Source organism: Poeciliopsis prolifica, unplaced genomic scaffold, assembly GCF_027474105.1.
Source record: "Poeciliopsis prolifica strain line A6 unplaced genomic scaffold, Auburn_PproV2 SCAFFOLD011, whole genome shotgun sequence".
Lineage (NCBI taxonomy): Eukaryota > Metazoa > Chordata > Actinopteri > Cyprinodontiformes > Poeciliidae > Poeciliopsis > Poeciliopsis prolifica.
In genome coordinates, this window is record NW_026562386.1 from 5885610 (window position 1) to 5897798 (window position 12189).

At 34.8% G+C, this 12189-nt stretch overlaps 2 protein-coding genes across 3 annotated transcripts; both read right to left on the reverse strand.

Moving 5' to 3' along the window:
- Positions 1-1343: 1343 nt before the first annotated feature.
- LOC129363979 (prostate-specific antigen-like) lies at positions 1344-5442 on the reverse strand. 2 transcript variants are annotated; one of them, XM_055036328.1, is made up of 6 exons: positions 5394-5442; positions 4994-5186; positions 4726-4911; positions 2044-2105; positions 1820-1944; positions 1344-1731 (listed from the first exon to the last, which is right to left on the reverse strand). In XM_055036328.1, the coding sequence occupies exons 1-6, from the start codon at positions 5428-5430 to the stop codon at positions 1540-1542; spliced, it is 795 nt and encodes a 264-aa protein (XP_054892303.1). In that variant the 5' UTR covers positions 5431-5442; the 3' UTR covers positions 1344-1539. The 2 variants fall into 2 exon arrangements, with proteins under 2 accessions (XP_054892303.1, XP_054892304.1); XM_055036329.1 differs by having other exon boundaries at positions 1596-1731; positions 1833-1944.
- Positions 5443-8861: 3419 nt separating this feature from the next.
- On the reverse strand, positions 8862-11159 carry LOC129364464 (trypsin-4-like). Its single transcript, XM_055037102.1, has 6 exons — positions 11061-11159; positions 10661-10853; positions 10393-10578; positions 9511-9572; positions 9287-9411; positions 8862-9200 (listed from the first exon to the last, which is right to left on the reverse strand). Exons 1-6 carry the CDS (start codon positions 11095-11097, stop codon positions 9054-9056), a joined length of 750 nt encoding a protein of 249 aa, XP_054893077.1. The 5' UTR covers positions 11098-11159; the 3' UTR covers positions 8862-9053.
- Between the last annotated feature and the right edge of the window lie 1030 nt (positions 11160-12189).

Consider the following 12189-nt stretch of genomic DNA (forward strand, 5'->3'; position numbering starts at 1 on the left):
AAAAGGGTTATATTGATCACAAAACATTGGATTTATAAAATATATCAATCTTTTTCCTACACAATCCTAACAAAATGTTTTTAATGTTCCCTTCACAATATTTGTTGATTTACTATTAATCTATGTGTATGATTTGTTCTTTTAAATTGCAATTCACATTATTTTTCGGTCTCCAGAAATGATTGGGGGATGAAGAGACTGATGTCTGGTTCTTTAGGTTCTAACGGGTCTGTGGTGTTCCTCTCCTGACCCATTCTGTCTGATATCAAACAGAATGATTCATTCATTAAATTAATCTATAAATTTAAATGATCTCCTTGTAGGATAACAGTTACTGACTGGACATTACATCTGATCTGACTCATGAGAAACATCTCAACCCACTGTAGTGATACTGAATAAGACATTTAAACTAAAGTGTGCCCCTGCCTTTTGAGTCTAAAGGCTGTAGTGACAGTGGACTCATTTGTCTGATACACACATAAACTTGTACAAATAATTTTTACTTAAAGAATCAATAACAATAAATATACATGTGAGTATATTTATTGTTGCCGCTCCATCTTGCTATCAAGTACACTAAGAGTGGTAGTCTAAGATTTAAAAAAAAGAAAAACAACGCTCCTGAGTTTGTTCTCTTAGGGTCCCAAGCCACCTGTGTGGGAAGGGAGAGAAATAGGAGGGGAGGTGAAGGAGCAGAAGGGCTCCTAATCAGTGCTGTTACTCCGTTATTTATAATTTCATGCTGTTAAATGTAGAAAATGCTAACTAGGAAAACATTTTTTCTATTGGGGGTTTTGACGCCCCCTCTAGTGCAGCGCCTCTATGCCTTGCATACCCACTTTTTGCGCCACTGGTTCTTGCCAGTGAGGAGAGAAAAAACTGAATAAATAAATTACTTCTGGTGTTCCTCTGCTTGTGATTGAAAACTAATGACATGTATTTTTTATTATAATCATTATATTTTGTGATTGAACAAGTACAACTCTTGATGAATATCAATACTTTGTTCCTGACCCCACTGGGGACAAGGATGTTTATTAAATGCATGGATGGATAAATACTCTAATTCAACTTATATTTAGGTCATTTTGTCTTGGTTCACAAGCAATCCAGAATAATCTGCATCTCAGTGTGTTCATCTTTCCTTGAGCTGCATGTCCAAAGTTGTACATATACATTTATTGCCAGTGAGGAGGAAAAAAAACTGAATAAATAAATTACTTCTGGTGTTCCTCTTCATGTGATTTAAAACTCGTGTCACATTTTTAGACTCAGTTCAGGGAAAATATCAACTGAACAAACTGAACCATAAATGTAAAGACAATCAGCCAGGAAATGTGTCTGTTTCATGCATTTATTGATTTATTTTTCATTTCTGAGGCAGAGAAAGCTCCATTAGGGAGGTCAAGATTAGGTGAGAAAAAACTCAACTTTTGATTTATTCTAACTCTACAAACATGTGGATCAATCTGATGAAGAAACAATTATATGTGAGAGGAAATTTGCTGAGAGTTTTATTTCATGAAAGTTTATTTTTTATTTAAGCCCAGTTCTTTTTTTTATCCACCTTTTGTATTTACACACATTCATGATAAATCGTATCTCTATCAGTCTGCTCCATATACTTGTACCTAAGTGTAAGACATGATTTGAAAATACAAATCGGCCACCATGAGAAATCACACCATGAATCATGCCGTTGTGCAACGCTGCTCCACCATCATCACCCTGTAGAAAAATGTTATTGATATATTTATGTTGTAAAACAGAAAATTATTCTCATCATTGTAGAGAGATGTTGAAAAAACAAACTTACATAGCATATATACTTGTTTGCTGCTCCGGCAGAGAATACATTCCCGTAAAATGGCATGAAAGCGGGAAGCGAATAAACATTGATGTCGACACATTGAAGATGTGCTGGAACAGCAGCATTGATTGCTGTAGTGAAACATGAGAAAAATGAACATGTTCTTCATTCAACCTTCTTTGTAGACACAGAAAAATATTTTATTCTCATAACTTCAATATTTCTCTCACATTGCTGATTATTGGTATCGAGCGATGTTGGTCCCTCTCCGGCCAGCTGAACAACATCGCCTCTAAACAATAACACAATAAGAACAAAGTGTAAAAATACAGGATAACAAGGTGTAAAATTTATTGTTATGAAGAACAGAAAATAAATTCATGAAGGACTTCATCCACTGATACAGGAGTGTCCAAATGTCCTGCGTCCTTTACATGTGTCTCTGCTCCAACACACCTGAGCTAAACAGGTTCTGGATCTGCTGGTAGCCTGATTACCTGACTCAGGTGTGCTAAAGCAGAGGAAGCAGGACTGGAGGAGGGAGTCGAGGAAGCGGCTGTTGCTGATAAAGAGAACTAGATTTTTTGAAAGTGAAAGCGCTCAAACGTCATCTGGCAATAAGTTGAATTTAAATGTGGTTTTGGCATAATCTGGATTGTGAGAGGATCAGGATGGTTAGTTTTAGAGGGGGAAGATAAGGTAAGGGGTTCTAAATGCTGGTAAAATATCTCTTGAGCTTCAGGAAGAAAGAGTTTAAATTAGAATGAAAATAATGATGGAAGATTTTAAAATTATTTTAAAATTTAAGGCTTGGCAGGATATGATTGGAGTAAGTCCTATCAGTTTGAAGAAAGTTATTGGAGATGTAGATTTAGCGAAAGTCTTAAGGGATTAATCTTTTGGTGATAGTTGCAGCTGGACAGTATGTAAGGAAAGCACAATGGGGAGTGATCATTATCCAATTTTTGTTAGGATAGGAATAGAAACAGAGGAAGACCAGGTAGAAGTTGAGGGCAAATGGAAATTTGGGTTAGAAAACTGGGATAATTTTAAAGTGATGAGTGAGGAATATATGAAAAATGTAGATATAAGGAAAATTATAAATAAATTAAAATCAGAATTTAGTAAATGTATTATTAATACAGCCAAAATATTAATTCCTAGAAGTACTGGTATTAAAAAAAGAAGATATTTCCTTGGAAGACACCAGAATGTTCAACAGCAATTAAACAGCAGAAAATTATTTGTTTCCAAAATGTGATAAGTTATAAAAGGAAACAGGCAAAAGTTGTGAAAAGTATAAGAAATGCTAAAAGGGATTATTGGAGGAAATATTGTGAATCTTTGGGGGAAATAATATTCCAAACCCTTCACTAAACAGGGTTTGGAATACAATTAGAAAATGTCTGGAAGTTCAAAAGAATATTTTTACCCAGTAATAAAAGGAAATTGAAATATTATAATAGATAATAAAAATAAAGCCTAGTTATTAGCTAAAGTGTTTGCAAAGATACATATTACAGATAATCTTAATAATAAAGACAAAAGAGGAAGTGAAATAACAGTACAGACAAATATTGAATTATTTCATAATAATGAAGATTGTAAGAATGTTATTAATATGAAGTTTTCTTTGATATAGTTAAATAATGCACTGAAGAATTCCAGTAAATCAACTCCTCGGGATGATCAAATCAGTTATACTATGTTAAAGCATCTTAGTGATGTGAGTGAAGAAATATTATTGGAATTGTATAAGGTGTCGGAGGAAGGGATATTACCTGATAAGTGGAAAGAAGCTATCATTATACCCATTTGTAAACCTGATAGAGATCCTAAATCAGCTGAAAGCTACAGACCAATAGCTCTAACATCATATTTAGGTAAAATAATGTAAAAAATGGTAAATAACAGATTGATTCATTTTCTTATGATCTAAGGAGAAGATAACGTCGTATCAATTTGTATTTAGAAAAGGCAGAAGTACAATAGATCCTGAATAATACCTGGAACATGAAATTAGACAGGCTCAGATTAATAAGAAGAATTTAATAGCAGTCTTCCTGGATGTGCAAAAGGCTTAAAACACGTTATGGAAAGAAGGACTGTTGATTAAAATAAAAACAAGTAGGTAAAAGAGGTAAAATATATAGATGGATAAAAAAAATTAAGTGAAAGAAATATTAAAGTAAAAATAGGTAGGCCAATATTTGAATAATTTCAAAATATCAAGTTGAAAATGGTACTACCCAAGGTAGTATGATAAGTCCAATGCTATTTATTATAATTGTTAATAATGTTTTCATTATTAACCATGATGATAACATCATTTTTTGGTGTCTCATTATTTTCAGATCCATAGAAATATATACAGATGCAACTAAATTTTTACTGAAAAAGTACGTATATCATTTGTGATTCCAAAATATAATGAGAAATAAAGAACAACAAATAAATTGACAGTGTATACAGGTGTATTAATCGCTATTTTAATGACACTAGAATGTATTGAGGAAACAAGAGAGACAGAGGTTTTCATTTGTTCAGATTCAAGTAGTGCATTAAGTATTCAAGAGTTAAATTCAGAATCAAGGGAAGATATTATATTGGACATAATTCACTAAATTTTCAGGATTAAAAATGATGGTTCTTATGTTAAACTAATTTAGATTCTCGCCCACATTGGTGTGAAAGAAAATGAGTTGGCTTATAGTTTTACTAAGATTGCTGCAAAAGAGAATATTGTTGATTTAAATTTTAAAATAAATAAAAATGAGGTAACAAATATTAAAATGTATATCAATAAGTAATCGCAACAGAAGTGGGATAGAGGAAACAAAGAAGAAGAAGAAGGATTGGAGGAGTAGAGACAGAAAACCTGAAGTCATGGTATTGATCAGGGAAAGACTTACACTTTAAGACGATGCCTGCAGTCTGTTAATTGAGCAAGTGGGACACCTGTTACTGGTGTCTGAAGCTTCAACAACATGATGTTATGCTTCTTGCCATCATACTTAAAAATAAAAGGATATTGTTTGACCAATTGTCTCTGCTGCCCAGCAGTCCGTGGATGAACTTTTAAGATTGCTACGTGAGTCCTGCAGAAAATGTGAGATTATAATGAACAAACAGAAAACCTGGTAATCTGCCAATAAAACTGTCTTTGTGTCTCTTTCCTACCATCCTGGCCCCGACTTCAAGCAGTGAGCTGCAGTCAGGATCCACCGAGGGTGAATCAGAGATCCTCCACAGCGGATCATGTCAGTAGCATTGCTGCTCTCCAGCCGAACATGATAAAGACGCTCACTGTCTTTACAGTTTTCACCTCCAATGATCCTCTTCTGTAGAGAAACAGCTGAGTTCACTGAAACACCTGAAGAAAAAGGAGGACTTTACTCAGAAATCAGGTACAAACATGGCTGCTGCAACAGAAAAAGAATAATCAGTTTAAGATTAAAAAGCATCACAGTTTAAATGCAAAGAAATGTCAAATTAGAGGGAAGTTTGAGAGTCACAGAGACCAGCAGCCTCCCTGGAACCAGTGGAAATGTCTCCAGTGTCTCCAGTGTTTCTAACTCACCCAGCCCCAGCAGCAGCAGAACCTTCAGCAGAGCCATTGCTGGTCCAGCTTCCTGTGAATGTCTGCAGTCCTGCAGCAGCTTTTAAACTCTGTTCACAACTTCCTTCTGTAAAGAAAGCCACCAATCACAGGACCAACACTGATCTGTGCTGTTATCTGCATACGGATGAAGTTTAACATCAAATTTTTCAAAAAATTTTTTAAAAAAATGCTTAGTTCATTGACTGATTGTTTCACTAATAGCCAAACATTTCCCCCTCTTATAACTTGAATAATCAACTAATGAAACAAGAACTTTTTCATCAATATTAAGGAATTCACTCAAAAAAGCAACTCATATATTTTATCTCAAAGTTACTTGTAAGTTAAATGTTAACTGCTTGGTTTCCAATCTAAAAGAATTCACATCTGCCTTGGCTCATGAAAGTAGAATCATTTTGTTTACTGATGAGCTGTGAAAACGACGCTCTTTAAAAACAGATTCTTTTCATTGAAAAATAACAATATTACAGTGCTAGCTTCTAGTGAGTGAGATCTAGATTCTATGCTGGGCTCCATGTTAGTCTCCATTCTAAACTCTCTGCGAGTTTCTGTGCTAACGTCCATACTAGCCACAGTCTCGTTGATGTTGGCTAAATGCAAAAACTGTCGACTCAGGTTTTGTTGAATTGTCCTTGAAATGAAACGGGTCCAGAATTAAATATGCTGTTATCCAGATTTTGACTGGATCACACTCCAGTCACATTTACTGTGAAAACAATTCTGTAAATGTAAACCAAACCTTCCTGAACTTACGCACTTCGTGTGACGAACAAGCGAGTAACAATCTGTGACTTGACTAATTAGAGGCAAGATTACATATTCACCTCCTAATCGAAAAAAAGAAGAAAAAAAAAACATGTTTTCTGTGACTAAATGTTAGTTTGGTGTAAAGTGGAGCTAATTTGCTAACAAAGATCAAGTTAAGGACAATCATTAATACAAAAAATAGAAAAAAGAGACCTGATGCTACACAGTGAAAAACAAAATGTAACTAAAATGTCTTTCGTAAAAGAAACGATAAATCTTGTTGTTTAATAGGCAAGAAATGTTACAAGAAATTCATAAGGAACACTCTGTTATGGACAAAAGGACTCTTTGTCTTTATTTTATCTGCTCACATGCACATAGATGCACACTGAACATTTTTAAAATAAAGGGCTGAGCATGATTAAGGAGTTTGTCCCAAAATAATTAAACTATTAATACTACAACTGGTTTGAAAGCAGTCCAGTTCCTTTAGAGGTGAAGTAAATATGATCTGTCTGCAAGTAACAATATAGGGGATAAGTTATGTACTTTAATTTGAATAATTTTATGATGAATATTTCTATTCTTATGTGTGGATTAAATTGTATATCGTGAATAACGTGAATGAAGAACAAGCTTATTTTAACCAAACATTCACCAGACACAGAAACACACCTGTATTTTTTTTAAAAAGTTTTATTTTAAAAGAAATTGATGTGGAAGAATTTTCTCTGATTTTGTTGTTTTGTAATTGTTATTTAGTTGTGTTTACGGTAACGATGATAGCAGTAGTTCACCCCACAGTGGGATGGGAGTTGAGGATTGAACCAACAACCCTCCGCAGCTGGTGCTTCATCATGTGCTTTAATCCTTCGCCCAAGCAAGAGGGCACTAAAGACTTTTACATTTTCACACTTTTTAACTCAACACAGACCACTTCCACATATATTCATACCTCTGCTCTTGCACATTTTGCTTCACTGTCAAATTTTACAAAATATATTTTATTGAAAGATCCAGCAAAAGTCTACAACACCTGGTATTCCAATGCGGTCTTTCATTCTAGGACAAACCGGGCCCAACTGTGCTTTGCTTCCAAGGTCTGATGAGATTAGATGTGATGAGAGTGGTACGACCGAAAACACAGAGCTAAAAGCAACACAGACACTTTATCTGTCATGAAGCAGTGCTAGAAAGATGCTGCATTAAATGTCTCTGTTTTTTTTTTCAACTTTATCACATAATTTTAGGCTCAAAACTGAGTGTGACCCATTGTAGATTACATTTGACATAATTCTCATTACATCTAGAGTCTAGAAGTTGCTTCACAACTTGTCTTGTGTGGATATAAAGATAATTGAACGATGGAAAAGAACTATCCATATTCAATGATCATTCATCTGTTCTTAATTATTTTTCCCAAAAGTTGAATAAAGAAAAAACATTCACAGTACTTGTCATTGACAAATAAAGTGATGAAAAGTACAACAATATAGGAAGCAAACCAAACTGTATATTATGTACAACCTGAAAAAGCTTTAATCTCAATAATCTTTTGTGTTGATCAAACAATGTGTCTCTGTCTCTGTTAAATCTCGATAATTATCAGAAAATTAATATGCAGATTGATTCTCTGTTTTTGTTAGCTTAGTATGTTTTTAAAAAATTGTCTCCTTTGAAAGAGGACTCTTTATGTTCAAAGGATGTGTTGATGTTTGCTTCTGTCTGCAACTTTGAACGCGTTTGTGTGTTTTATAAGCCCATGTGGACTGGACACTGTCATGAAGCTGGTCTAAAAATAAATAACCTATTACTACTAATACTGGTATGAAACCTGCAAATGACACAGACTAATTTGATACACACATAAACTTATACAAATAATTTTTACTTAAAGAATCCATCTTGCTATCAAGTACACTAAGAGTGGTAGTCTAAGATTTAAAAAAAAGAAAAACAACGCTCCTGAGTTTGTTCTCTTAGGGTCCCAAGCCACCTGTGTGGGAAGGGAGAGAAATAGGAGGGGAGGTGAAGGAGCAGAGGGGCTCCTAATCAGTGCTGTTACTCCGTTATTGATAATTTCATGCTGTTAAATATAGAAAATGCCAACTAGGAAAACATTTTTTCTATTGGGGGTTTTGACGCCCCCTCTAGTGCAGCGCCTCTATGCCTTGCATACCCACTTTTTGTGCCACTGGTTCGTGCCAGTGAGGAGAGAAAAACCTGAATAAATAAATTACTTCTGGTGTTCCTCTACTTGTGATTTAAAATTCATGTTATCTATTTTTTTTATTTTCATTACTTTTTTTGTGATTGAACAAGTACAACTCTTGATGAATATCAATACTTTGTTACTGACCCCACTGGGGACAAGGATGTTTATTAAATGCATGGATGGATAAATACTCTAATTCAACTTATATTTAGGTCATTTTGTCTTGGTTCACAAGCAAAAGAATCCAGAATCATTTGCATCTCTGTGTGTTCATCTTTCCTTGAGCTGCATGTCCAAAGTTGTACATATAAATTTATTGCCAGTGAGGAGGAAAATAAACTGAATCAATAAATTACTTCTGGTGTTCCTCTTCATGTGATTTAAAACTCATGTCACGTTTTCAGGGAAAATATCAACTGAACAAACTGAACCATGAATGTAAAGACAATCAGCCAGGAAATGTGTCTGTTTCATGTATTGATTTATTTTTCATTTCTGAGGCAGAGAAAGCTCCATTAGGGAGGTCAAGATCAGGTGAGAAAAAACTCAACTTTTGATTTATTCTAACTCTACAAACATGTGAATCAAACTGATGAAGACACAATTATATGTGAGAGGAAATTTACTGAGAATTTTATTTCATTACAGTTTATTTTTCATTGAAGCCCAGTTCTTTTTTTTATCCACTTTTTGTATATACACACATTCATGATTACAACTGGTTTCTGACATGCATCTGGTCCACCATGAGAAATCACACCATAAATCATGCCGTTGTGCACCGCTGCTCCACCATCATCACCCTGTAGAAAAATGTTATTGAAATATTTATGTTGTAAAACAGAAAATTCTTCTAATCATTGTACAGATATTGAGAAATCAAACTTACATAGCAGATATCCTTGTTGGGTGCTGAAGCAGTGAATACATTCCCGTACACTGGCATGGCAGCGGGAAGTGAAACAACATTGATGTCGACACATTGAAGATGTGCTGGAACAGCAACATTGATTGCTGTAGTAACGCATGAGAATCATGAACATGTTATTCATGCAACATTTTCTGTAGACACAGAAAAATATTTTATTCTCATAACTTCAATATTTCTCTCACATTGCTGATTATTGGTATCGAGCGATGTTGGTCCCTCTCCGGCCAGTTGAACAACATTGTCTCTAAAACACAATAAGAACAAAGTGTAAAAATACAAGATAACAAGGTGGAAAATTAATTGTAATGAAGAACAGAAAATAAATTCATGAAGGACTTCATTCACTGACACAGGAGTGTCCACATGTCCTGCATCCTTTACATGTGTATCTGCTCCAACACACCTGAGCTAAACAGGTTCTGGTTCTGCTGGTGACCTGATTACCTGATTATGTTTTTATTATTAACCATGATAATAAGATAATTTTTTGGTGTCTCGTTATTTTCAGATCCATAGAAATATATACACATTCATCTAAATTGTTGAATGAGAAAGTAGGTATATCATTTGTGATTCCAAAATATAATGAGAAATAAAGAACAACAAATAAATTGACAGTGTATACAGGTGTATTAATCGCTATTTTAATGACTTTAGAATGGATTGAGGAAACAAGAGAGAGGGATGTTTTGATTTGTTCAGATTCAAGTAGTGCATTAAGTATTCAAGAGTAAAATTCAGAATCAAGGGAAGATATTATATTGGACATAATTCACTAAATTTTCAGGATTAAAAATTATGGTTCTTATGTTAAACTAATTTAGATTCTTGCCCACATTTGTGTGAAAGAAAATGAGTTGGCTGATAGTTTTACTAAGAGTGCTGCAAAAGAGAATATTGTTGATTTAAATATTAAAATAAATAAAAATGAGATAACAAATATTATTAAAATGTATATCAGTAAGTAATCGCAACAACAGTGGGATAGAGGAAACAAAGAAGAAGGATTGGAGGAGTAGAGACAGAAAACCTGAAGTCATGGTATTGATCAGGGAAAGACTTACACTTTAAGACGATGCCTGCAGTCTGGTAACTGAGCAAGTGGGACACCTGTTACTGGTGTCTGAAGCTTCACCAACATGATGCCATGATACCTGTCATCGCGAGAATAAATCAAAGGATTTTGTTGGATCAATTGTCTCTCCTGCCCAGCAGTCCGTGGATGAACTTTTACGATTGCTACGTTAGTCCTGCAGAAAAGGTGAGATTATAATGAACGAACAGAAAACCTGATATTCTGCCAATAAAACTGTCTTTGTGTCTCTTTCCTACCATCCTGGCCAGAACATCACGCAGTGAGCTGCAGTCAGGATCCACTCAGCGTGGATCAGAGATCCTCCACAGCGGATAATGACATTATCAATGCTGGTCTCCAGCCGGACATAATAAAGACGCTCACTGTCTTTACAGTTTTCACCTCCAATGATTCTCTTTTGGAGAGAAACAGCTGAGTTCACTGAAATACCTGAAGAAAAAGGAAGACTTTACTTAGAAATCAGGTACAAACATGACTGCTGCAACAGAAAAAGAATAAACAGTTTAAGATTTAAAAACATCACAGTTTAAATGCAAAGAAGTTTCAAATTAGAGGGAAGTTTGAGAGTCACAGAGACCAGCAGCCTCCCTGGAACCAGTGGAAATGTCTCCAGTGTCTCCAGTGTTTCTAACTCACCCAGCCCCAGCAGCAGCAGAACCTTCAGCAGAGCCATTGCTGGTCCAGCTTCCTGTGAATGTCTGGTGTCTTGCACAAGCTTTTAAACTCTGTTCACAACTTCCTTCTGTAAAGAAAGCCACCAATCACAGGACTGACACTGATCTGTGCTGTTATCTGCATACGGATGAATTTTAACATTGAATTTTTCTAAAAAAAAACTTTCAAAAATTCTTGGTCCATTGACTGATTGTTTCACTAATAGCCAAACATTTCCCCCTTATAACTTCAATAATCAACCAATGAAACAAGAACTTTTTCATCAATATTAAGAAATTCACTCAAAAAAGAAACTCATATTTTATCTCAAAGTTACTTGTAAGTTAATGTTAACTGCTTGGTTTCCAATCTACAAGAATTCACATCTGCCTTGGCTCATGAAAGTAGAATCATTTTGTTACTGATGAGCTGTGAAAACGACCCTCTATAAAACATATTCTTTTCTTTAAAAAATAACAATATATCAGTGCTAGCTTCTAGTGAGTGAGATCTAGATTCTATGCTGGGCTCCATGTTAGTCTCCATTCTAAACTCTGCGAGTTTCTGTGCTAACGTCCATACTAGCCACAGTCTCGTTGATGTTGGCTAAATGCAAAATCTGTCGACTCAGGTTTTGTTGAATTGTCCTTGAAATGAAACGGGTCCAGAATTAAATATGCTGTGATCCAGAATTTGACTGGATCACACTCCAGTCACATTTACTGTGAAAACAATTCTGTAAATGTAAACCAAACCTTCCTGAACTTACCTACCTTGTCTGATGAACCAGTGAGGAACAATCTGTGACTTGACTAATTAGAGGCATGATTACATATTCATCTCCTAATTGAAAAAAAAAAACATGTTTTCTGTGACTAAATGTTAGTTTGGTGTAAAGTGGAGCTAATGTGCTAACAAAGATCAAGTTAAGGACAAACATCAATACAAAAAATAGAAAAAAAAGACCTGATGCTACATAGTGAAAAACAAAATGTAACTAAAATGTCTTTCGTAAAAGAAACTGTGAATCTTGTGGTTTAATAGGCAAGAAATGTTACAAGAAATGTTACAAGAAATTCATAAGGAACACTCTGTTCTGGACAAAAGGACT

Coding starts and splice junctions, on each gene's coding strand:
- LOC129363979 (XM_055036328.1), bottom strand. CDS start 5,430: ATGGCTCTGCTGAAGGTTCTGCTGCTGCTGGGGCTGG. Junction 4,912..4,993: donor TTGAAGTCGGGGCCAGGATG/GTAGGAAAGAGA, acceptor CATTTTCTGCAG/GACTCACGTAGCAATCTTAA. Junction 1,945..2,043: donor CGATACCAATAATCAGCAAT/GTGAGAGAAATA, acceptor GTTTCACTACAG/CAATCAATGCTGCTGTTCCA.
- LOC129364464 (XM_055037102.1), bottom strand. CDS start 11,097: ATGGCTCTGCTGAAGGTTCTGCTGCTGCTGGGGCTGG. Junction 9,573..10,392: donor TGCAGGCATCGTCTTAAAGT/GTAAGTCTTTCC, acceptor ATTGTGTTTTAG/AGACAATGTTGTTCAACTGG. Junction 9,201..9,286: donor CCAACAAGGATATCTGCTAT/GTAAGTTTGATT, acceptor ATTTTTCTACAG/GGTGATGATGGTGGAGCAGC.